This window comes from Lytechinus pictus, chromosome 3 (assembly GCF_037042905.1).
Source record: "Lytechinus pictus isolate F3 Inbred chromosome 3, Lp3.0, whole genome shotgun sequence".
Lineage (NCBI taxonomy): Eukaryota > Metazoa > Echinodermata > Echinoidea > Temnopleuroida > Toxopneustidae > Lytechinus > Lytechinus pictus.
The window spans coordinates 7,397,586-7,423,466 of NC_087247.1; the positions used below are offsets into that span (position 1 = coordinate 7,397,586).

A 25,881-nucleotide genomic window follows, 5' to 3' on the forward strand; every position below is an offset into this window, starting at 1 on the left:
CTAGATCTGGTACATTAATGTAAACTTATCTTTGTAAAACCATGAAATCTTAGCTCAAAACCGATAATCCTGATGATTACTAACATGGAAAAGCATATTTTGGACAGTATTATTAAATATTGCTTCATAAAATACCCAACATTTGATGGAATTCCATGCTTATTTTACACTTTGGTGGTCATTTTATTGGATTCTGTTCGAACTCATGTCAAGATTGTTACCACAACTGGTATAAGGGTGTTATAGTAGTTTAAAGGGCAAGTCCACCCCAATAAAAATTTGATTTGAATAAAAAGAGGAAAATCCAACAAGCATAACACTGAAAATTTCATGAAAATTTGATGTAAAATAAGCAAGTTAATGACATTTTATTAGTTTCACTTAATTTTACAAAACAGTTACATGTATATGCACATCCTGGTTGCTATGCAAATGAGGAGACTGATGATGTAACCCACTCACTATTTGTATTTTATTATCTGAAATATTCTAATTTTCTCCTCATTTATCATGAAGCAACGATTAATTCCTCCCTGAACATGTGGAATAAGCCTAGCTTAATACTATATGGTTCAGTCAAGTTGGTCCTTATTGTCAAATATGTAAAAAATGAAATATTGTATAATTCAAACAATATAAAGCAAAAGAAAAAGTGAGTGAGGGGCATCATCAACTGTCTCATTTGTATGTCACTGAGTTGTTCATATCTCTGTTTTGTGAAAAATAAGCAAAAATTTAAAAGGTCATAACTTATTTTACGTCCGATTTAGATGTAATTTTCAGCGTTGTGCTAGTTTGATTTTTCTCTATTCAAATCCTCTGTTGTGTTTTTCTGAGCTCTCAATTTTATGTAATGTTTAAGCCAAGTGTATATATGTCGGACTGTCAATATTTCCTTGTCATAGCAGGTTTCCATAGATTTGAAAATCAATTACCTTGTTTTATTAAGTTTGTTATAACAAAAGCTGGAATTCAATTACAAATTTGCTGTCAGCAAATCAAGTGATGTCATTTCAGTACCTAACAACTTTTTACTTTTAATGAAATGGGCTATTAATATTTCCTCTTAGTAAAGGAGTATCAATATATCATGGATTAACATTTTCTCTGATATTAGCAGTGCCCTGCAATGTGAAGAGATACAATTAATCTTAGAATTGATATAAAGGGGCCGTTATACCCGGACACTTTTGCCAGTGCATGTCGACGTCTGTGTGGCAAGCCGTTTTCTAGTTTCTTGAGTCAATTCATGATTTTAAGAATCCAGGTAAAAAATGGCTTGCCATACGTACGCTGACATTGCAGGTTAAAAGCTCAGGTGTGATAGTACAAGATTTATAGGAAGTTTCTTGTTACACGGATCAATTGTTTGATTGTTTACATTGTTTAAATCACAGTACATTTACATGTACCATATACATGTACCTTCATATCCAATATATATTCTTATTTTTCAATGAGATATATCATCACTCTTGTTTTAATGTGTTGTATCATAAAGATATATCAAATAAATCTCCTTTTTGCTTCCTCCTCATTTTCTATTGATGCCGACAGCCATTTGGAAAAAGGTAAGTTTAAGTCAAATATATTTATAATAATATGTCCATTCATATAGCGCAGTTACTATGTGCATATACTCAACTGCGCTTTGATACTTGGTATCACATTATTACTCCGGCTGTAGCTGAGCCGCCATATCAACACTAAAGGGTCAAGGAATAAATCCTACTGGGTACCCATTCACCTCACCTGGGTGGAGTGCAGCATTGTATAGGGGGTGTATCAATACAAAAGGAAACCCAACTTTTATGATTGTTTGAGAAAACTATCCAATCATGAAACGTGAACCGAGGCGATGGTGCAGGTGTCATCAACATTGAAATCGTAACCAAGGTTTTTGTGAAATATCATAACTAGAAATAATAATATGGCCTGTTTCTTGAAACTTGGACATAAGGGTAATCAAGTATTACTAATCATTTGGCATGATGAGTTGCAGGTCACATGATCAAGGACAAAAGGTCAATTAAATAAGAGTCAGTGGACGAGTTGACATGATTATTTTGGCTATTGAATTACAGGGTTTGGGTAATATAGAGTAGATGCATATGACCTAGATCTCTATCTGGTACTCTTCTTCCCTTTTTTTCTAAACAGAATTTTCCTCCTTTTTTCACTTTATGAAGAATCATGGGAGGGGGGGGGGTCACTCCATCCCTGTTGAGTATGATACACATTTCTATAAACCATGTTCAAGCTATATTTGGGCAGTGGGTTAATGGCTAATCTATGAATGTCTTCACCTGACCCATGCTTTCATCTTATGTATCGAAGGTATGCACGACATGTGAGAATGCGGGCCATTGTCCAACCTAGCAACAGTCCTGAATTATCCCATTCATTGAGGTTTAGTGTCCCACCATTATTAGCCATATTCCTGAAGGTGATGCACCTCTTCTGTATTCTGCATTTTCCTTTGAGTACTTTCAGTAGATAGACCCTTTTATGAATAGAAGAAATCCTTTTATGAACAGAAGAATACTAAGCATTGACATTCAAAGAACCAGCAGGTAGCTTTCTTGCATTTTTTTTAGCCATTGTAGGCTTGATGTTTGAATACCTTTTGTTAATTGGTCATGAATTCAAGTCTTTGTGAGGAGAGATGGATGCAATGAATTCCTGATATAATTATATTCATGAATGCATGATGAAAGATTCTCACTTTCCCTCTGCCTATTGGATGATATCACTAAAGTCTATTGTCACACATCATGTTTATGCATGAGATTTTAAAAGCTAACCCATGACGTGGTGGTTTCCTCTTTAACTGTCAAAAAGTTTGCTTGCCACTTGTTGGAGTATATAAGAAAGGCCTTGCTTGCTCATAGACTGGAGGCAGTGAGCAAGCAAGGCCAGTGTAGAGAGACACATCTAACGGAATGTGTGACTATTCATGTGATGATGATGATGTCATTACATGATGATGCACATCAACATAACAATAAACATGCACAACACAAGACTCTACAACATCATAACCCCAGCTAACCTTTATGCTGGCCTTGTTTATTATCTATTTATGTCAGCCCTTTTTTCTGGCTGGCATGAATAGGTGATAGTGTGCTAGTGGGCTGCGTTTTCAACTCAAAAGCAATTTATGCTAATTAGATTTGAATCTAATTATATGAGTGTCTTGCCTGCAAAACCAAGGTTATGTTTCATTACCTAAAATTTAAAAAGTATGTGAATATTTCATGTTACATTAGGCTAATCAAGTAACACTTATGTACATACCTGTGTTACAGGTTACATGGTGAAGGTCATTATAGTCAGGTCCAGATTTAAAAAAATGTGCTCAGAAAAAGTTCTTTAGGCATTTTGTGTTAATGCTGATTTATCAATCGTTTTAAGGTAATTCAGGAGTGCTGAATCCAAAAATACTGTTTGCCAAACTTGATTCCAACGTTTTCATTGTCAAATTGTCCAAAAAAAAATGGCGGCATTTTTAATGCGGTTACCCCTATTAAACAATTTCTACCGGTGATTATATTTCAGAAATGTGGGTCTATGCTATATTTTTGATACCCAGGGTTGCAAACATAAAGCATCCCATTGATTATAATATAGTCAGCCATCTTTAATTCCAAGATGGCTGCCGATTAAAGATGGCTGCCGTGATTCACAGCTGTTGACTGACTAATAAAAAGGCCAAATGTTTGATAATTTTTGGGAAATGCTGGCAAAATCACATAACTTTAACTCAGTGTTCGCCGATTTTTCCTTGCCTGCATAGCAGAAGCAAGACATTTGGACGTCACCTTTCCTACGGCGGCAATGACTTTGGCGGCGGTGAAGTCAACATCAAATCTTTATCGAGGCTATGGTTAAAATGTCCAGGGTACCTGGAAATCCAAGATGTCGTCCAAAACGGCAGTCGTTGGACTATCAACTCCAAAAAATTAAAGTAGATAATCTATTGCTTGCTGCAGTGTCAACAAATAAGTTTATATTAAGAAGCTTTCAAGGCAAAATTGCATCAGGACATGTTTACAAGATAGTCAGTGAGTGTGTCAGAGAATCCAAGACGACCTTTCAAAATGGCGTCAATAAAGGATATTGTAACTTTGAAATGGTCCAAAATGATATAATATTCACCTGGTAAACATAATTTTTGGGGTCTACCAAAAAGAAAAAATAATGGTTCCAAGGGAAGAAATATACATGTACATTGGAAAAGTTTCAAGGTTTGTCAGTGGACTGTTTCATACCATTGTAACTAATCCAAAAGTATTATTTAACCATTGAAACCATAGGGTAGACACCAAAATCATATCTCCCAGGTGAATTCTAAATGAACTATGTCCATTTTTAAGTAACAGCAGCCATCTTTGACTCCTTTTCTGAAGCCATCTTGGATATTTGGACATACAGGACCACTGACTGTCCTTGTAACTTATCCTAATGTACATGATGTATTGCTTGACCCTTTAAAGAAAAGGTAATACATCATAAACCCCAGGTAGATATTAAACAAAAGCTTTTAGGTAACAACAACCCATTAGACTCAATTTTTTGGAAACCATCTTTAATTTTTGGACATGGTGGACCACTGACTGTCCTTGCAACTTGCCCTTATGTATTACTTGACCCTTTAAACCATGGGTTAAACACCAACATCATATACCCCAGGCGGATATGAAACAATATGTCAGTTATTCGGTAACAACAGTCATTGTAAACTCCAATTTTGGAGGCCATCTTGGATTTTTGGACATACTGGGACCCCTGACTGTCCTTGTAACGTGTCCCGATGTAATATTTGACCCTTCGAACCACAGGTTATACACCAAAATCATATTCTCTAGGCGGTTATTAAACAAACTGTCGGCTTTAACATAACAACGGACATTTTGAGACTCCGTTTTTGGAAATCATCTTGGATTTTTGGACATACAGGACCACACTGTTAAAAAAAACCCTGATTTTACAGAGAAAAAAAAGAGAGAAGATTTTGCAGAAAGCAATAACAGAATCATTCTGTAAATTCATAAAAAGAGGAATTTTTCTGCAATTTAACAGAACAGGTCTGTTTAAAAAGGGGAAAATGGTGTTTTCTTTAAGGAAATTTGTAAGGTTCCATACACCAAATACCAATTCCTGTAAGATTACGCAATCTGGTAAGACTACAGATGTTCTCGAGACTCTGCTGCAGGAACTTCTTTTTAAGGATAAATTTTCTAACAGTGCACTGACTCTCCTTGTAACTTGTCCCAACGTATTACTTGACTATTTAAACCATCGATTAGACACCAACATCATATTTCCCAGGCAGATGTTTTTAGGGGTTTTAGACAACAGCCATTTTAGGCTCGGATTTTTAAAGCAATCTTGGATTTTTGGACATAGTGACTGACTCTCCTTGCAACTTGCCCCAAATTACTACTCGACCCTTAAAACCACCATTAAATATAACCCAAATTAAAGACACAAAAATATGTAACAGATAAACTGTGAAATTTTAGGCTTATGGCAGCCATTTTGGACGCCATCTTGGATAACCAGGTACCCTGGCGTGCTTATTTTCACTCTACCTGTATCAGTAGACCTTTTACCCCTACACCATTGAATGTGCATCAAAAATAGTTGTGTAAGGTGGATAAAGAGTTGGCTATGTTAATTTTCAGTGAATGGCTGCCATCTTAGACGCCATTTTGAAAATAACCACTTTCCTGGATGCGGATTTTGATAGATTTCTGAGATCACACAGTACGAAAAACATTTTTGTTGTAAGTTTCTGGGGTCAAAATAGAGCAAATAAGGGTGTAGAATAGCGGCCATATTGGTTTTGCCATTTTGAGGATTTTAGCATTAAATGCAAGGTTGGCAAACAACATATTTGGACTCAGCGCCCTCGAATTATGTTATACCACTTCTTAATTCAGCATTAACACAATTTGCCTAAGGCAGTGACATGAGTCTACTTTTCTCAAATCTTTTTATGGTATAAATGTTTTTTGAATTTTTATGATAATGTAGTGGTTATGGATGAATAACCACTAATAAAATGTTTTTTTTTCTTTGAAAAATTATTCATCTAGTTGTTTTAAAAAAATCAGCACTGCTGCTATATTAGATTGTGCCGAGTTGCCAACCCAATATTAATGAGATGTGTTCTGATGTAAATTCAGTGTTTACTTTCTGATTGAATGACTGAGCGAAAAATCTGATTGATATTACGTAACGGTTGGCATCTCTGGATTGTGTGATACAGGCGAGACTGTCGGAGCATGGTGTCCAATGTGATCACATAATCATGATAAAGGAAATTGTAATAAGTTAGGCTCTGAAATGTTTATGAATAATTTTGGCTATCATTGGACATCATTAATAGGGTTATTCCCCTAGTGTTCCTAGAGTGAGGAAGTTAAAAGATAGTATTTTAATTGTGACCTCAAACTGTTGGCGTAAGTCCTTATCTTAAAGTGCCAACCAGGAAATGGGAATAGAAATTTGATTCCAAATAATTTGTCAATTTTTATGTGTTTAAGCCTTGAAATTTTATATAACTATCAGCTTCCCTATTTAACGGGAAGTACATTGAAAGTTGAAGGGGTCAGTGTAAACATCAGTTTATTTTGCTTGGGAATACTCATTATGTAGATTGAACGTTTGACCCTAATTTTACCATATTTATGAAATTATACTGTGGCACATTGGGCTAAAAACTAAGAGGGGGCTTAAATTTTAACAGTATGCATTTTCTGAAGATTTACCCCCCCAAAAAAAAAAAAAACCAACCAACAAATATATTTATGGTTAGTAATTTGAATTTAGCAAATCGATTGGGGGAAAAAATAGGGTCCAATATTAAAGAAAAATTGAAGCAATTATGATGTCGAAAAATAATGTACAATGCAATGTTTTAACCATTCAATACATGTAGCTCCATGATTTAATAAAACTCTTTTCATCAAGTTTGGGTTGAGACGTTTTTTTTTATAATTTTTCAAAAGATTAACCAGTATCAGAATTTTGGCCTGAAACTCTAGTGTTAGATTGCTGGGAACTGTGGAAGGAGGTGCAAATTTCATGCTTGCCTTCAGCATCAGAGATTTGAGAGCCCTTTTTTGCTAGATACATGTATACCACTTGCACTCCCCCCTCCCTGATAAGTGACTTAGGAACTAAAATTCATCCTTTTGTTTTTATTATTACAGGCTTGGTAGCAGAAGGAATAACTGGTCTCTGTATCATAAATGCCTGGAGGAGATGGCCAGAGTTTGTCGGCCTGGTACTGGCCGTGCCGTGCTCTTAACGCAAGACAAGAAATGTATGGTTCAGGTTAGTTCAATCCAAAAGTTATCATTAAATGAAATTAAACAAATTTGAGCAATTGTTGAAAAGTATTTCCATCATTTGTTTTCATCAGTACACTACCATGTGAGTAGTAAAAAAATAACTTGACACCTCACAAATCTCAATTTTAAGGAAAAAATATGTCATAAACACATAGTTATGGCCTGAAAGAGTATCTTCTCCCAAATAATTGAATACCATATTTATGTGGTATGTGTTACGGTTGGATGATCAGGAGATATTCTTTGCAGTGATGTAAATTTTGATTTGTGACAAATTAAGGCATGACTGCAATGAACGAATCCAGATGTCAATGACGTCATACTCCTACAAGGTTTGCATTAAAACCAATTTCAAAGCACCTTTTCAATAAATTACGTTAGGATTGTTTATCAAATTTCATTGAAAAGGGATTTGCAAATATGTTTACTAACTCATGAAGTGGACATATCCTATAAATATGGTATCAAAATATTTGGGAGAACATACTCTTTGGACCATATATAATAATTATGTGTTCACAACATTTTTTCCTTAAATTGGGGATTTATGAGGTGTCATGGTGTTTTTTTTATACTCACACGGTAGTTTACTGATGTTTTGTATTAAGCCCAGGGGCGTTATTCTGAAAATCGTGTTAACTTTGGTGTTAAATATTGTATTACCGTATCTCTCTGATTAAACGCGCCGCTAACATACCCCCAAATTGATATTCTCATTTCGTGTTATCTTCAGCTCCTCCCACTCTGCATTTCGTGTTATCTTCAGCTCCTCCCACTCTGCATCTATTTAATCCAATCAAATCTCAATTTTAAGGAAAAAATATGTCATAAACACAGTTATGGCCTGAAAGAGTATCTTCTCCCAAATAATTTAATACCATATTTATGTGGTACATGTATGTGTCGGGCACATACCACGCATCGCGCATAATTTTTAGGGAAAAAAACAAGTTGCGTGCTTGGTGACACAAAACCTACATTGTGACATAATTTTGTAAGCGTATACAGCTAAATTAAAAGTTAGAGCTACATGTAGGTGAAGGGGTAATTGTGACAAGAGACCGAGGCTTCGATCGATTGTGGAGGGGGCAGAGGAGGATATCACCCCATAAAAATGTGGGGGGGGGGGCAAACATATCTATATGCCCCCAATCCAATAATTTTGAAAACTTGAAAAAAATAAATATGCAATGAATTTTTTTTTTTTAAACCTGACCCGGAAAAGTTATTTAACATTCAAAATTGTATTTTTTTGGTGCGCTCCGCAAATTTTCTTTATTTAGTGCGTAGAGCGATCACTTTTGCCCCCCCCCCCAAAAAAAAAAAAAACATATGCTAGTAGATTGACTGGCGGGAGATATAGATTAAGGATAACCTACAAGCATTAGAAATTTGTAATCATTGGAACTATAACCATTTAAAAAGGGTAAAAATTTTGTGAATATGATAGAGATGAGTTCCCCAATCCCATATTCTTAACAATTCAATGATTTTGATTGGTGTTAGTGCCTTTTTATACGCCCGTCTCGACGGGATGTATTATGGTATCATGTCCGTCTGTCCATCCATTAATTTTTCCTTGTAATCGCGATAACTTCAGTTTAACTTAACCTAGGCTCATATTATATGGTGTGTATGATACTAGCAATCCTATTGATTTTGAGGCCAGAAGGTCAAAGGTAAAGTCATCACCTTCTACTTTTTTTTACTTGACCAATAACTCCATTTTCTGTGTTATGTGCGTATTAAAGTTCAGCCATCGCCTTCCCCAACTTAACCCCTCCTTAACACCGCATGTGAGGGTTGCGCAGTGGTACCACTTGGGCCACATGATTTTCAGAAAACCAATCATGTTAGCTAACACTTTTTTTTTTGTGGCTAATACGGTTTTCAGAATACTGCCCCAGATTCGTCAGAGGTCAAAACCTTCTTGCCATTTCTTCATTTTAGCTTCCGTTTCGCTTTGAGTTTGCTTTCTCTTCATTATTTCCTTACGTTGTACAAGACAAAAATTCTGAGCTTGTCTTCAATACTCAGCACCATTTTTGATTTTTTCATTAATTTTGCCGTATTAGTTGATGTATTATTGTTGAGACATCTCCATCATGAGTGCAGTTGGAATTTACTCATTCAAATTAATAAAGGTATTATTCAAAATTATTCAAAGAAGGAAAGGAAACAAATTAGCATTGTTTCAATATTAAGATGATGTATTGTCAATTTAAATTTGTATTTTCGATTGAGATATAAACTTGGAGATTATCAGATATCCATACCAAAACCAACAAGAAGTTGCCAGGGAAGGTTCTTTGTAAATACCCTAAATAGTAATTTTGTCTTCAAAATGTAATACTGGCAAAAATTGAGTTTTTCCAAAAATTATTTATGACACCATTTCTTTGAAGTTTCACTGAAATTGTATAGTGTATATAGCTTGAGTGAACCCTGAACTTCAAACCTTGTTTATTTTGTTTCAAGACCCAGACTGGGCTCAAAGTGAAATTGACAAATCATAACAAGCCTGCCAACTACTACTTTTTGTCTCGCCACCAGAGGTGAAGGCGAGACTTATATTGTCCAAGTGGAAGTGCAAAAATAAAAATTGAATGATCTGTCTACGTACAATAACGCAGGCCATTAAGTTGATAAAGCCTTTTGTTGAAACCAGTTAATTTGAAATACTCATGCCATCGCAGGTTATCATGTAGATCACAGACAATCGCGTATACCCTAACATTCAAGAAAAGGACCCCCTGATTTCCCGAAACATGTCCAGTTTACCCGAGGATTTTTCACAAAACATAGACCCGACCTTTTTGGAATTTAGGGGGTCCTTTTCTCGAATGGTCGGGTTTTGCAATTGCCCGACCCGAAGTGGGTTGATTTTTTTTAATCTTAAATATTCGAAAAACAGAGTGCTCTTCCTTTTGGTTAATAAAAAATCTGGAAAAGGAGTAGTTGGCAGGCCTGTGATCACCTTCTGTATTCAATCAAGTATGAGGGTTATTACTTCACTTCGTAGACTGACCAAGTCATTACAGACTGTCAAAGGAACCAGGAATCACAGACTGAAAATTTCATGAAGGTCCCACATGTAGGGGGTCGGACGTACATATTTTATGGAATTGCCCCTCTGTAAAAATCTCAAAATGCATTGTAGGCGACTTATTGTTGATTTTGGGCTAGGCGACTTATTGTTGATTTTGGGCATGGCCACCTTTTTTTCCTCATCGAATGTCTCTTTGTTTCCCCATCATGCTACCCCACCAGACCCTGCAGCGGTGCCACCACATATGGCGCAAGAAACATGTCTACTTCATAAACCACGGAGGACTCAAGGCCTGCATCTATCTTCTCCAGAGGCCAAATGTTAAACAACGTCGGAACAAGACAGACGGACAAGATGGAGCAGTAGATGTAGACGAAGGAATGGATGAGAGTACAGAGCAAGATGATGAAATGCAAAGTTCTTAACTAAGGAGTCTGGCAACAAACAGAACATCCACCGGCACAGCTTGCTCGAGTGAAGACAGCGACGATGGTGATGGGGTAGATCACCCTGACGATGGTGATGGGGTAGATCACCCTGACGATAAGTTGGGTTTAATAAAGTCATTACATATATTAGTCAGGCATGATGTTCTCCCTACTGAATTCAGAAGTTATAGTAGGTTTCAAAGTCAGCACTGCTGCTATTGAAAATTCGTTTTCTTACTATGCAAGAGTTGCTAACCCCTCAATCCTTGGCTATTTTTCAGAGAAGAATATCGTGCCTGATTCGTGGGAAAAAATGTGAAATATGTAAAACATTTTATGACGTCATATGCGGGCAGCTTCCCCATATACCTTTCAATTATTGCTTAACACTAACTAGACCGGGCTTTTTGGCTGTTCTGGGGCTGGGGAGGGTTGATTCAACCCCCAATATATATAAATAATGAGATTTTATATGAATTTATGCATAAATCATACTTTTTGCTCTAATACACTAAATAAAGCTCCTAGATTTGGTGAAAATATTCTTTGTAGCATTCATCACAACCTCTTCTTTGAATTTGAAATAGATGTTTGCTCGATATGGTCATACAAATGCATCCCATGATATTTCAATTTTTTTGTGCTACATTGGTAAAATAAAAACACACACTTCAATCAAGGTGCATAGTACATTTATTCAATTAAATATTAGCATCACATCAGTTCCTAAAATACATACAATTTTGCTAGATAATTTAATAGGCGTAACTACTTCAAAATTTCAAGAGATATATAAAGCAGTTTTCATATAGGCCTACAATTAATTGGAACACCTTAGGAAATAAACTCATGGTTCAGTTTATATACATAGACCAGGCTTTTTTTTTTTACTGTTAATCTACAAGGCTGTATGGTAAAATAATAATATTTCATATGAATTATACTATATGCTCTAATCCACTAAATTTACTAAAAACTTTCTCATCAGATTTATTGCACAACCTTTTTGAAGCGGAATCGTGTACCCCAGCCTGTTAAGGGTTAAAACATGTTCCGCAGTTTATAACCTATGCCCAGTCATCCATTAGCTATAATTTCATACATGGCATGTTCAAAGTGGACGTAGCCTATGACGTCAATAAAATGCCTAGGGTTGACTAATGATTCAAAGATACTTTTAATAAGCCAACTTCTCAAATGAACTTAAATAACACACATTGCTTGTCCCAAGAAATTTCTAAACAAAATAATTTTTCCTTAGGACCGACATGTACTTGTTGTTCTGTGACAGACCGAAGGAGCCTGCACTAAGTGAGTTGTTGAGGGTATCTCTGCTTACTCGCTCGGAATGAAAGGAAGAACCAAATTCTTTGGGAGCTGTTGAGATGAAAAGGATTGATATGTCAATAAGAAGATGAATTTTGACGCCCACTACGCTGCCGGGAAAATTTTCTTTTTACAACAAAACTACCATCATCTTTAAAAAAGTGTTTACAACATCGAAAAACAACTGAGTGGCTCACAAAAATACGAGACTTTGTTGCATGCCCTAAAATAGCATTGCATATGAGAGTGACTGATTTTAATCCTAATTATTTCCTTTCATGAAATTCTACGTTATTTGGATTAAGTCAATCCTCCCTAGTTTGAAACAATTCCATAAATTGTAACCCCTGTAGATGAGTACTTTGTGAGTTTGTTTTATCTTCTGTTCATGTTAATAAACCATATGTTTTGCAACATTCACTATACTAGTCAACTCACCTGCTTGCAGATGTCTTTCAATGCTCTTATCCAATTCTAATCGAACCTGAAAATAGATTAAAATAGTAACAAGGGGCTGAACAAGTTGATATTTCAGGATAGGTCTAGACATCCAATTTTGGTGCATATTTTAAGATGTAAAGGTGTAAAAATAGCTATTGATACAGGTAAGAGTAAACCTAAAAATCTACAATTCATCGATTACTAATGTTTCTATTCAGTGGTGTTACGGGTCTAATAATGCATTATGACAGGTTGAGAGACATCCAGTATGTCATAAAATCCAAGATGGAGTCTAAAATGGATGCTTTTACTTACAAATGAACATAGCTGCCTGGGATATATGATTTTGGTGTCAGAACCATTGTCTAAAGGATCAAAGGACAGTCAGTGGTCCTGCATGGCCAAAAATCCAAAATGGAGTCTTAATTGACTGCTGTTACTGAAAATGTACATACTTCACCTGAGAGTTATGTGGTGTGTAAACCATGGTTTATAGAGCCAAATAATATATTGACACCCTCTAATTTGACATTTATTTTTTATGAATTTTTCAAAAGTGCCATTTTAACACACAAGTCTATGGGGAATGTTTTACGCGCGTGACACCTCCAGTATGTCCAAAAATCCAAGAATTGCGGTATCAACGCTTATTGGGGAAAACTGATCCTATGGTTTCAGGAGCAGGTAACAACAGGCATTTTTCAATAATTTTACCCCCTTGGATTTTTGCACAAAGCTGAACATCCTTGTTACTTATATTTGCCAATTCACTTCTCACAGGTGGATATGAAGTATGACCGTTTTTAAGTAAAAATAGCAAAATAGACAATTGCATATCATTGTGAAGGGTCCCAAAGTATAATTTGACTCGTGAAACTATAGACACCAAAATACTAGTAATATCTCTCACGCATCTTTGATTTTTGGACATACTGGACCACCGAGTGTCCTTTTATCTTCTCGTGATGTATTATTTGACCCTTGACACCACAATGGAAACAGAATTAAAGACTCTAACATAAGCAATAGAATTGTGGATTTTTTTTAGGCTTTGGCGGCCAATTTAGACGCATATTGGTCTGCTTATGAGGACTTTTAGTATGTTATTCTAGACATTTTCCTTTCTTAAGCCTATTTTGGACTAAGGGGAGGGGGAGGTACATGAGGTCCATTGACTGCAGGCACCTCGAGTAAAACCACTCGTGTTTTGCAGCGCGCATGTTGTATCTATACGTAATAATCAAAGACCAAGCTCACATTTTGCATTGAAATTCATAAATTTCATATGAAAAAGAATCTGTTTGTAGTTGTGATATAATGAATAATCTATTCAACTCGGCTACACCTAGTTTAATGGATCATTTCAACTTTCACCTCATGAAATATTCTGCCCATTACACTCCTAAACTCATTCCAATGGCATGGAGTCAGATTCACTGGCTTGACTATGGCATAAATGATAATTGCTAATAACCTTTTCTGTGATGGGATCCACACCAGTGACAGGGCTAGATGCTCTCCCTCTGGGCGATACCTTAGACGGTGTGAGGTCAAGACTGCTAGTTCTTGTATGCTTTGGTTTTTGCCTTTCCATGCTGGGGAGAGAATCAGTTAAAAATTGCAAGTATTGCATCAAAGTTTATGATAAATTGAACATTATTCGTAATCTGATTTAACTACATGGGTAGCAACATGCAATACATATCTGATGGACTGCTACGATTGATGTTATTGTGTATGACTGCTACGATGTCCAACTTTCTATGAACAAAATAATCATAATGATACAAATCTTTCTTCATGACAGTTTTGAGACAAGTGGCTGAAATGTCATGTGTTAAACCAGATGAATTTAGCTTTGAAAGTCCCCTTCCCATTGCAAAATAGTTATATAGAGACCATGTATGAAATGAAAACAGGTATCTTACGTCATTCTTGATGTGAGATCAACCAGTCTGTCCTGAGTCCTTTCTAAGTCAGCTCCAAGCCTTTCTCTAGTCTCAACCTCTCGACGATGAAGTTCCTGATCAAAGGATAAGATACAAAGAAGTTTCATATTGTGAAAAAGAAGAACAAGAGTTTTGCTAAGGCGAGCACATACATAAAACACCTGCCTGTAACCAGGATAGGTAGCCAATCATAATCAAGGACAGTTTATCGCAAATCTTTGTGAAACAGTTCCTATACCATGGCATCATAATGTTCAAATATTTGTTGCTAAAATGTGTTTTCTGATGCATTGTATTTAAAACTCGTTTTTTTTGCACAATAAAAGTAACTGAATTGAAATGTCACTAACCTTTAACCTTGCCACTTCTGTTTCCTGTGTTGTCTTTTGTGATTGCAGCTCATGAATGGTGGACCTAAGCTGACTTGTTTCTGTCTGTGAAAAAAACATGGTTTTGTCTACAGTTGCTTAATCTTGAACTTCATTTGTTAAATATTTTCTCTAACTCTGAAAAAAAAACACCCAGAAGACTACATTTTTACTCCTGGAAACAAAGGAACCAAAAGAAAGTAGACACTAACATGCTGAAATTACATAAATTTTAAATGGAACAAATCCTCCCAATAATAGAGAAATAGTTGGAAAAGCAAAACATACTGAAAAAGTATCCAATATCAGTAATTTAAAATGATTGAAACACATAGCTTTTGAGAGAGAGAGGAATGAAGCGACTCGTATGAAAGTCCACCCCAGAGAAATGTTGATTTGAAAATAGAGACCGAATTTGACTGAACCATATAATACTCCACATGGTCAGGGAGAAATTTATTTCATGTAATAAAACAACAATTGACAAGTAAAACACAAAAGAAATAGTGAGTGGATGACGTCATCAGTCTCTTCATTTGCATACCGAAAAGGATGTGCATATAACTGTTTTGTGAAATTAAGCGAAACTTTTTTTATTTTACATCTGATTTTGATGAAATTTTCAGTGTTATGCTTGGATTTTTCTCTTTTTATTCAAATCAACTTTTTGTTGGGGTGGACTTGTCCTTTAACCCTAAATAGACTGGGCTATTTTGATGCCTAAGAAGACTGGGGGGGGGGGGGGGGGGGGCTGATTCAGCCCCCCCCCCTATTATCTCGGCCGTCGAGTGCGCGATCGCGACGAAAATTGGCACGGGCATTACCCATGGCATAATCTCCAAGACTGTAGGATCAAATTTTCCGAAAAATCTTATAATTCATTAATTATGCTAATTTATGCGTAAAATCAAAGATTGGCTCTAATTAACTAAATAAGGCCTCTAAACTGCTAATTTTTTATTCACAGACTCTTTGAAGGATTCTGATCAAATGTAATTTTAAATAAATTCAATATCACAATTCTTTTCTTATGTATTTTATTGTTTTTAAAATTTCTTATGTATTTCCTTGTTTTTCGACTTTAACGGAAATCATCCGCTACATTATTTTGACCATAAACAAGATGAAATTAATTGAGTTTGATTAGTAAAATTGAAAATAATGATACATTTATGAATTTTGGCTAAAAACACAATTTGCATAGGATTTGTAGACAAATTCAAGTTTTTTAGCAATTTCGGGTCGACATGCACTTACAAAAAGTTGCGTAATTTTGGAACCACGTACCCGGGCGTCGCAAATTTGGTCTCAAAAGTTGCGCAAGACTTGAAAGAAAAAAGTCAAGGAACGGCGCGGCTCAAGCTTTTCGTGTTACAGATTTATCGCGAAAAATGTCGAGGGGGGGGGGCTGAATCAGCCCCCCCCCCCCAGTCTTTTTAGGGTTAAGGGCATTCTTGCATTTACACAACAAATAAATCTGATGTGCTACTAAATGCATTCCAGCATCAACTATTAAATTATTCTCTTTTTTTTCCTTTTTTACCTTAAGATTGGTTATGGTATCCTCTGATTCTCTCTTGGCTTCCTCTTCTCCCGATTGTCTGATCTGCTCCAGTCGATCTCGAGCTGCACTCTGAATGAAAAAAATAATGGATGTATTCACATATCCAGAAAGATTTAATAAGTCATGGATCGATGCTTACATGTACGATCATTTTGATTAAAACGCAGTAAACAGTGCCCATGACCAATAAGACCATGCATTTATATAGCTTAATTTGTACTTTGGCAAAAGGAAGCAAGTTACAAAAGTATAATTTGTTGTAAATGAGCAATGTGTGTTCATCATTTATATAGGTGTCAATGCAATTTAACAATTTTATCTTTCCATAAAACGATAATTTCTTCCCTAAAGTTTGCCTGAACGTGAAACAACGGGTATTTCAGAAACAACAATAACTCAAATTTGACTGATGTGTCACTTGCTTCCTTTTGCAATAGTTGGGCAGTGTACACAAGACTCGTTTTTGCGTTGGACATTCTCTCTGTTTATAACCTTCTAGACGTGAAGCTAAAACCACCTTTATTCAGTTGCTTCTTGTACCATGAGGACAAATTGAAGTTAGGAAGTACAGAACGTATGAAATTTAGTTCTGGTACCGAATTTGATTCATTTGACACTTACCTGCTGTTCCAGGTACGAATTTACTTGTTCCAATTTCTGGTTGATTTCGGACCGTGCCTGTTGATGGGAGAGGAAAGATGAATTGATATAAATTTAGATTTTCTAAAAATCTCTTACATGAGCATAATAGATAAAATCAGTCAGTCATTAAACCCGAGATGAAGCATCAACATTTTGGAAATATAGTTACAATAAAATTAATTTATACAAAAAAAAGAAAAGATCATTTGGTAAAGGACATGAATCAATCACACATTGGATCACAAAAATTCATCAAATAAAGATGGATACACTCTGACCAAGCATGCTGAAAACCCTTTGCTTACAATTTTTACTACATATTGTAATGCAAGATTTTGAAGTAAAAAAGGTGGAAAATATATCATTCAATATTCTTTGGCAAGATTTTGATATCTTAATTCACATTCTTTCAAAAATTTATTAATACAAGAAATGACATACTATTGTCTATTTGAGGCAGAGAATGTGACCTATTTATCATGTTTTAATCTCTATTTTTGCAGAAAATACATTTTCGCAATAAACTGCAACACAAAATCATTTTCATAGGTTTAGTGGAAGAGATCAATGACAAACATTAAAAGTATTACTATACAGGTTTAATCTCAATATGACATTAGACGTACCTTTGCATCAAGTTCTTGCTTATATCTTTCCAGCTCTCCCTTTTCAACATAGTTGTGCTGCATTGACATCTGAAAAGCAAAAGGCAATGTGATACAGAAACATGCACTGGTTAAAACAGCAAAAAGTTCTCAGTAACACAAAACAGCTATCAAAACGTCATCAACAGAAAGGCCTTTGCGGGCACAACATTTGTTTTATTGCAAGGTGACAAAAAGCTGTTGTTCAATAATGAGATTCCTAATAAAAGTTAGCATCAAATAGTTGCCTGGGTTTTGCGTACAAACCCATGGCATCGTAATGAACTCGTTATGACATCACAATGATTTAAGACAATTTGGGGGATTTGTTAAAATGTAAAAATACAGTAGTAAGGAAATGCATACACGTATAAAGCCAGAAAGTAAGTGATAGTCAACTATATTCATTAGATTTTATACAGAAATTGGAATGCCACAATCGGGCCCGTCTTACAAAGAGTTGCGATTGATCTGATCAATCGCAACTATGGAAAGCCAGCAAAGTCAACATGTGAAATGCATGTTTGTTCAAAAAATTTCTAGATATGAATGTATATCCATAAATTCATTGATTTCTTGACAATTTGGTGTGTTTTCCTTTGTTTACAAAGGACATTTTGCAAATTTCCTGTAGAAAAAATTATGACACTGATGGATTTCCATAGAGTTACGACTGATTGGATCAATCGTAACTCTTTGTAAGACGGAGCCCTGATGCATTCCAGAAAGCGTTCTTACAGGGTATATGACAAATTTATGGAAAGAAGAATAGTGCACAATGAAGACTACACAGACCTGAAATGAATTTGTTCTTGCTAAACCAGGAAGGGACTGATGTGTTAAAAGTAGCTAGAACAAGAGACAAAGATATGATCAGGTGTTATGAAATGGTGAAAATTTAGCAAGTAAATAAAAGATACTCAAGATAAAGCTAAGACGGAGCTGCCAACTATTGGAAGAGTAAAATTAGTATTTCTCTATTAACCTTTATTCTTTTTCATTTTGTCATTAATAATTCTCATGCAGCGCAGATGTTCAATTTTTTTGCTCTACAATGTACACGATACTAGACTAACTTTAAATGTGTAAGTCGTACTTCGAATCAGTTTTTATTCTAAATAGCTTTCATGAGTTTACATGCAACAGTAGGTTTTTTCCTACAAACGAAGCTCTTTTTGGCCCCAAATCATACTTTTGAAGAGGTCATATTATACTTTGCACAAGTCAAATACTTATTTTTTTGCACTGGTTGGCAGCTCTGCTCAAAGATTCTTGCATTGGAGGAATGGATTAACATAATGAAAGTTATGGTCAGGCATAGATTTATGAATGAAAATGTTTTGAGATGGAATGAGAGAGAGGTGGAGTTTGTACGGAGAGACAATGAAAGAGAGAGAAAGACAGATATCCATGTCCATAAGAAAATATGAAAACACATACACAGAGAAAAACCAAACCTTCAAAAATCTTACCTTAGTTTGAGACAATTCATCTTGCAATTTCCTTTTGGATCTCTCCAACTTGTCTTTATTCTGTTATAAAAAAACATACGTATAGTAATAGCCTAAATAATTGTATACATAAAAGTTTAAATGACTGGTGGATTAGAGTAGACAGAATGCCTGTCTCACTATTAATTTCAGAAACAGCTTGAATATACCGACAACTGGCTTCACAATTCACTGTTAAAACGGTTGCCCCTTCACAACAACGAAAAAAAAAAAGAGCACTTTGTTAGTTGATACAGTAATGAAACCCAATTTTCAAATTAAATTCAGCTACTATCCAACCCTAATGGCCCAAATGGGTTGGGTCTGGGGCATTAAACTGCATAAAAGACCTCCCAAAAGTCAAATAATTGCCTAAATCGAGGCATTATTTTGTTGTGTCGGTGCAAGAACACCCAAAACGTTTTCGCGCACTGGATTGCTGCAGAAACGGCGCCTTATGCAATGCACTTATGAGCACTGCTAAGGGCGTTTTTTGTGTGTGCGTGTGAGCATTGTGTGAAAGTGGTGTTAAGGGAGTTCTTGCACTGACAACAATTTCATACCAGAGTATGCAAAACGTTTCCATGTTCTATTATAGTTGAACATACTTCTGTATTCCCAAGAAATTTGGCTAAGGCAGAGTCACCGGTATGTATGCCTTTGGACAGATACTAATAATAATAAAATGTGATGCGCCAAATCCACTCTGCAGAGTGCCCAAGGGGCAGTAAAAGAAAAGACAGAGAGAGAGGACAGTACAAATACAGAGATAAATCAAGGAACAATTAAGAATAGGAAGCATTGAACAGATTTGCTTAAGGTAGCGTTTAAATGTTTCAATGGAAGTGCATTCACGGATAACCAGGGGAAGGTCATTCCAGTGAACAGGGCTAGCATGAGCAAAAGCCTGTGCCCCCCATGTCATAGCAGATTTGGGAACAACTAAGAAACCAGAGTTGGATGAACGAAGGGACCTGACAGGAGCGTATTTGATACTGCATAGTCGTGAAGAATAATTTACATGAAGTTTCCAATACAGTAAAGCATCTTACCTTCAATGCACTCTTGGATGAATTAATCTCTGAAAAAAATATATATATAATCAACTTTCAATTTATATCAATATAACAAAAATAGATACTGTTACTTTACCAAAAGCATAAAATATTAACATAACAGTACTAGATTTAGAAAGATTTAGAAAACTAAATTTGCCTTATTAAAGTCCATGGTCTATTTAATTTCTAACCACCTTTATGAATTTCATCCAGGCAAATTTTTCATTTTATTTTTGGGAGCTACTTTTCACAGCCTAATACTTAAATCTGTAACATTGGATAAATCACGGAAGTGGTTTACGGTACACCATGTGTCAAGTCTAGGAGGGACTGAGATAAAAGTGGATTGAAATGGAAAGGCGAGAAAGTGGAGGTTGGGAAGTCGAGTATTCTTTTCAAAATTATTGGATATGATTTAATATGGCAATGAATGGGTATTTTGGGGGCTCTTTTTCATTTTCCAGGGCCCTTTTGGGCATTTGGGAAGAAATCATCCCAAGCCCCAATAATTTCATCCATTGTAGCTCACCTTGTAGCAGTCGTCTATTGTCCTTCTCGAGGTCCATCCTCAGAAGATTCTCTCTCTCTAGCTGCTGATTCACATCTTCAAGCTGTAAAAAAAAAAAACAGCATAAATTGTCAACACCCTTATTAAAGTTGAATAAAAACTCTGTACAACCATGAACTAAAACCATTTTTTCAACTATAGGGTTTGGTAAAGTTGTTGTGAAGCTCTAGTTGTACGGTTTCCCAATGTAATCCTTTCCCCCTCCCTTCCCCCTCTCCAACTCTCTTCTCTTCACAATGTTCCTCCTTTAACTTCCCCTTGTTGCTTATCCCTTCACTTCATCAAATCCTTCCTCATTACCTGCTCCTTTCTTCTCTCTCCCACTCGCTGCCTTTTCCCTTCTCCCAACTCACTCTCCTGCCCCATCTCTTCAATAATAATAAAATAAATAATAGTTACATTTATATAGCGCTTACTACACTTTGTTTCTAAGCGCTTTATATTATTACCCTGGTCATCGGATCCTGACATGCCCGCACACAATGTATGCACTTTCTCCACTCCCTGGGGAGCATTCTAAGACTCAATTGTTAGGCATACTACAAAAGCTTTGGCATCCTACCGGGTGCCCATTGAACATCTGGGTGGTGATTGGCAAAGTGTGGATAACGCCTTGTCAATCCACACTTTGCCACTCTCTTCATGTTCCCTTCACGTCTCCTTCCTCCCATCCCTTGCACATACCACTTTCCTTCCATCGACTCTCACTTCCCTCCTTCCCTTTCCTAATTTTTTTTCTGCCCCTACTCTTACCTTCTCCTTTCCTTCCCTTCCCCCATCCCTCGTATGCACCCCTTTCCCTTCTTCCATGTCCTTATTTGGGCTGAATGGAAAGACCAAAGACTCACCTGTCTCCTGATGTTGGCCATAGTCCCGTCCATGTTAATTCTTTCTCTCTCAAACTCGGACTGCAGTGTGCTGATACGAAGCTCTGGGGCTTCCAGTTCCTGTTCGAAAAAGGAAAGTGTTCAACATTAGAGGCCGCCAACTCTAACATAGTGGGTTGGACAGTACATACACATAAGCCTTGAAAGATAATTCAATTTTATTCATTCTAGTGCGTGTGTGCAAAGAAAATTCAGGGAGGGGAGGAGGAAATCGTAAAGCCGTTCGTAAGTTACAAGCGACTTTGCATACAACTGGAGATTCTTTCTTAGGGGCTGAATTAACTAAAGCACGACAAAAACTCATTGAAAACTGAAATGCAATTCGGCTTTCACTTTTTCTAGACACCTGAGGTAGTGGACAGTCTAAGTAAACAAATTCATGAGGCAACTAAACCATGGCTATAACAATAACACCCCTTGTGACCAATGCATTTTGTTGATATTCCTTACCTTCAACTTTCTCCTCATGAGTTTCATCTTGGCCTTGGCCGAGTTTAGTTCCTGTTCCAATCTCCTATTCCTACACAACAACAAATAGAAATCAAGACATACAATGGGGTAGAAATTAATAAAAATTCACAAGGGATCCTTAGCACAAAGGTTAAGTGATTGATGGTAAAACTGATTTTGGGGAAAATTGATTACATTGCCAGTATTTACAATCAATATCAATTGCTAAGCTTGTGTCACAGGGATCAGGAGGACCAATAATGTTTGGGAATTACCATTCATTCATAACAGTTTGATACAATGAAAATAACATTAAATTTCCTATATTATCATTACACAACTAATATTTTAAACTCAATTTCAATTAATTTCATTTTCAACAGAAAAAAGTGAAGTGGTCGAAATAATTACAATGCACTTGTACAGACAATATAATTTGAGGCATGTACAATATATGATATTTTTCTATAAGTAAAACAAAACAGAGAATTATATATAAGCAAAATATCATAAACATAAAATAAAATTCTGAGAAAATGGAGGGATCCACTAAAAAGCAGCACTTGTATTGTGTGGACCCCTCTAAATAATTATTTTAAAATTGCCTACGAAGACGAACACAGAGGTGACAAAACAGAAAACAGCAGAACAAAAAATGGAAACACACACAAGGGATATGAAAATAAAAGGGAAAAGAGATATAGAAAGATAATAGAGCAGGACTTCAACGCGCGGAAAAAAGAAAAGAAAATATGTTACGGAGGCATGAAATTGTGAATTTAATGATATGATTATTCAAAATTTAGGAAATAATGACCTGTATGATTTTAGAAAATCATTTTTAAGTTTCTTTTTAAAAGAACGGAGGGATGGGCTTTAAATGATATCTTCAGTAAGGGAGTTCCAGAATCTCGAGCCATCATAAATGATTTTTTTAGCTAACAGTGTTCTAAAACGAGGTAAATGAAACTCGTTAGACTGTCTTGTAAGGTAATGATGAAATGAACGACTTTGAGGGAACATTAAATCAAATATGTGAGAAAGTGAATTATTATTATATTTAAACATGAATTGGCCTAAGTGAAACAGATAAAGATCATTTATTTTTAGCAGCTTGTTTTCAGCAAACACTACACTCAAAGCAAAAAAAAGGTCAACATAATACCAGTGTCACTTAACAGTCCTTGAACATAAAATGAAACCTATATGAATGATAATAATGGTGGCTACTTATATAGCGCACAGTATCACCTTTTGGTTCTCATGGTGCTTCAAGAAAGGAAAGGAAATGTACACATGAACAATAATTGAAGTAGAAATAATAATTTCTTTAACAATATTTCAAATACTTACTTTTCCACCTCAGAATCATACTTGATTTCAAGATTTTTCTTCAATTCTGAACCTTTTCTCATCTGTCTCCTTTCCTGCTCATCACAAAAAAAACAAACATAGAAAATGATCAATCAAAGCATGAATTATAACAAAATACCATGGAGGTAAAAAGAATGGAGTGACAATGATATGCAAATGGCTTCCAATTACTAAAGAAGTACAAAAGGAATACACAGGTAATGTAACCTTTGGTGGCAACCTGTGAGGCTGCTAGTTTCATGGAAAAATTGATTTGTGGCGAAAAGAAATAAGTGGGATATTCCCATTTTTATTCGAGCACAAACATAGATATTGAACACATGATGAAATATATATCAAAGGCGTATTATGTCCTGATATTGGGCGAAATATTGAATAATAACAGTTTCAAAATGTGATAAAACCGAATAATTTAAAATCACATTTTACAAAATTCAACACTATAAAAATCACATGATTAGTTTGTTGGAAGGTATCAATTTGTGATGCTATGTGTCAGAACTGCGGCCAGTCGAGTAATTTCAAATCATATATCAAGAAATATTGCAACATTTATTTTTGCTGTCCCCTGTAAAAGTGAGCAATGTGTCTGCTCATGTTATCCGACCAGAAGCAGCGTAAAGTAATTATCATTATAAAAGCATGTTTCCTTTTGTAATTTGCCTGTAATTCGGTAGTTAGGCAGGAATCTTTTGTCTACAATCTGCAATGAAACACATGTGTAACATATTTTATCATTGCAAAATCAAAGTGGCTATAAAGGGAAAGTGTTGGATGGTTCTCCATATCTTAAAACTCCTTGAAAATACACATTCTCATTTTGTTCATCCAAATCAAATGGACACAGATATCCAGCTTTTTTAACCTATCTGGGTCAACATCCTGTCATATAAATTTTCTAATTTTATCTATTTCTTGTGATATCTCATAATGTTTGCTGTACGGTGAAAGTTAAAAATCATATTCCCTTGTTTCTTAACGACCATCATATGTTAAATGATATAAATTCAATGATCATTATCTCACCTCTTCAACATCCGCTTGCATTCGTGCCTTCTCTTTCTCAAGCTGTGAAATCTGTTATAATGGTAAAAAATGCTGCATAATTTTAAAACCACATACCAGGGTGCTTCAAACTTTTTGAACTAGGTAATTCTTAATCACTACCTAATTTGAATGTGGGCTCTGTAAATTTCTGTAAGACAAAATTAATATCAGTAAACATTCATTGGTACTAGAAACTGGCTTACGTTTGTTTGTTCGTTTACTGTGTCTGATTATATGTATTGTTTTGAAAATAATATATGTAGCATTAGGGCAAATCTTATCTTACTTGTACTGCTGTTAATGTTGTAATGTGTATTTAAGTGTCTTATTGCAAATTGAAATAAATTCAATTGGATAAAATACTGACCCTTATCCCTATCCTTGACCTTGATTTGACCTCCGTTTCCCATAAGTCCTTGTGTTCTTCAGCCTCTTTTGCATAGATGTTTCTGGCAGCAAACTCCTCCTGATCATTGGATGGATTAGATTAGAAAAGAAGAAATCAAACAAAATAACATGCTTAATGAGGACTTTGTACTGTTTTCTGTATTAATTACAAGAAAGAAAAAGAACAGGGGAAAAAAAGAGTCTCACCTGATTTCGCGACCAATAAAATATGCAATATGAACAAAAACGTGACCTTTATCCCCATCATCCTCAACAACATACATAATTGATGAAGAAATAAATGGGCTCACATGTGGTATTACCCAAGTATGAGCAAGTTGAACAAAAACCATTTTTGTAACAGACCAACAATTAAGTATGATTTATTCTTCACATGATATCAATATGATATTCTGATTCAAATATATAAAGAATTTGAAAATAAGAAATCAAAATGGGAATAAAAAACATGAGTTCATAAAACTGTTCACAAGTTTGAACAACTGGTGACCCTTTCAACAGTGCTAAATCAAATTCTCCATCAGGCAAACTTGAAATTCTCATTGTTAACAATCATCTGAATGGAAAATTCAAATTTCTAGAAGATGCACTCCTTTTAATTAAAACAGGGAATGTACTCATTTAGCACAAGTACAGGTCACTGCTCATGGATACATTGGTGCACCTCTGGTCATTTATCTATTAGTAATAATCAGCACCAAATAAAAACTTTTTAGGAAACCCATCCTTTACACTTGTGAGTACTTTAACTCTCATTTCCACTCTAGTGTAAACTCAATCTGATTTTCTCTTTTTTTTTTTTTACATAGAGTAGCACAATTCTAATT

General features: G+C 35.5%; 2 protein-coding genes across 4 annotated transcripts in view; one reads left to right on the forward strand and one right to left on the reverse strand.

Annotated features, from left to right (window-relative positions):
• Window positions 1–14,637, forward strand: part of LOC129257908 (tRNA (guanine(6)-N2)-methyltransferase THUMP3-like) — a 36,218-nt gene extending 21,581 nt beyond the window's left edge. Inside the window, exons 7-9 of the mRNA XM_054896345.2 lie at window positions 1,558–1,571; window positions 7,221–7,344; window positions 10,632–14,637. Of these exons, the coding sequence (XP_054752320.2) occupies window positions 1,558–1,571; window positions 7,221–7,344; window positions 10,632–10,835 (342 nt within the window). The 3' untranslated portion in view covers window positions 10,836–14,637. The remainder of the gene's footprint in view (window positions 1–1,557; window positions 1,572–7,220; window positions 7,345–10,631) is intronic.
• The window catches only part of LOC129257907 (rootletin-like), a 77,547-nt gene continuing 63,179 nt past the window's right edge, over window positions 11,514–25,881 (reverse strand). For all 3 annotated transcript variants that reach the window (XM_064096260.1, XM_064096259.1, XM_064096257.1), the window contains 16 exons: window positions 25,014–25,112; window positions 24,626–24,676; window positions 23,579–23,652; window positions 22,226–22,295; window positions 21,737–21,835; window positions 20,850–20,931; window positions 20,315–20,343; window positions 19,245–19,304; window positions 17,755–17,823; window positions 17,108–17,164; window positions 16,466–16,555; window positions 14,905–14,988; window positions 14,534–14,628; window positions 14,080–14,200; window positions 12,603–12,648; window positions 11,514–12,215 (listed from right to left, as the gene is read on the reverse strand). In XM_064096260.1, coding sequence (XP_063952330.1) covers window positions 12,076–12,215; window positions 12,603–12,648; window positions 14,080–14,200; window positions 14,534–14,628; window positions 14,905–14,988; window positions 16,466–16,555; window positions 17,108–17,164; window positions 17,755–17,823; window positions 19,245–19,304; window positions 20,315–20,343; window positions 20,850–20,931; window positions 21,737–21,835; window positions 22,226–22,295; window positions 23,579–23,652; window positions 24,626–24,676; window positions 25,014–25,112 — 1,266 coding nt within the window. In that variant the 3' untranslated portion in view covers window positions 11,514–12,075. The remainder of the gene's footprint in view (window positions 12,216–12,602; window positions 12,649–14,079; window positions 14,201–14,533; window positions 14,629–14,904; window positions 14,989–16,465; window positions 16,556–17,107; window positions 17,165–17,754; window positions 17,824–19,244; window positions 19,305–20,314; window positions 20,344–20,849; window positions 20,932–21,736; window positions 21,836–22,225; window positions 22,296–23,578; window positions 23,653–24,625; window positions 24,677–25,013; window positions 25,113–25,881) is intronic.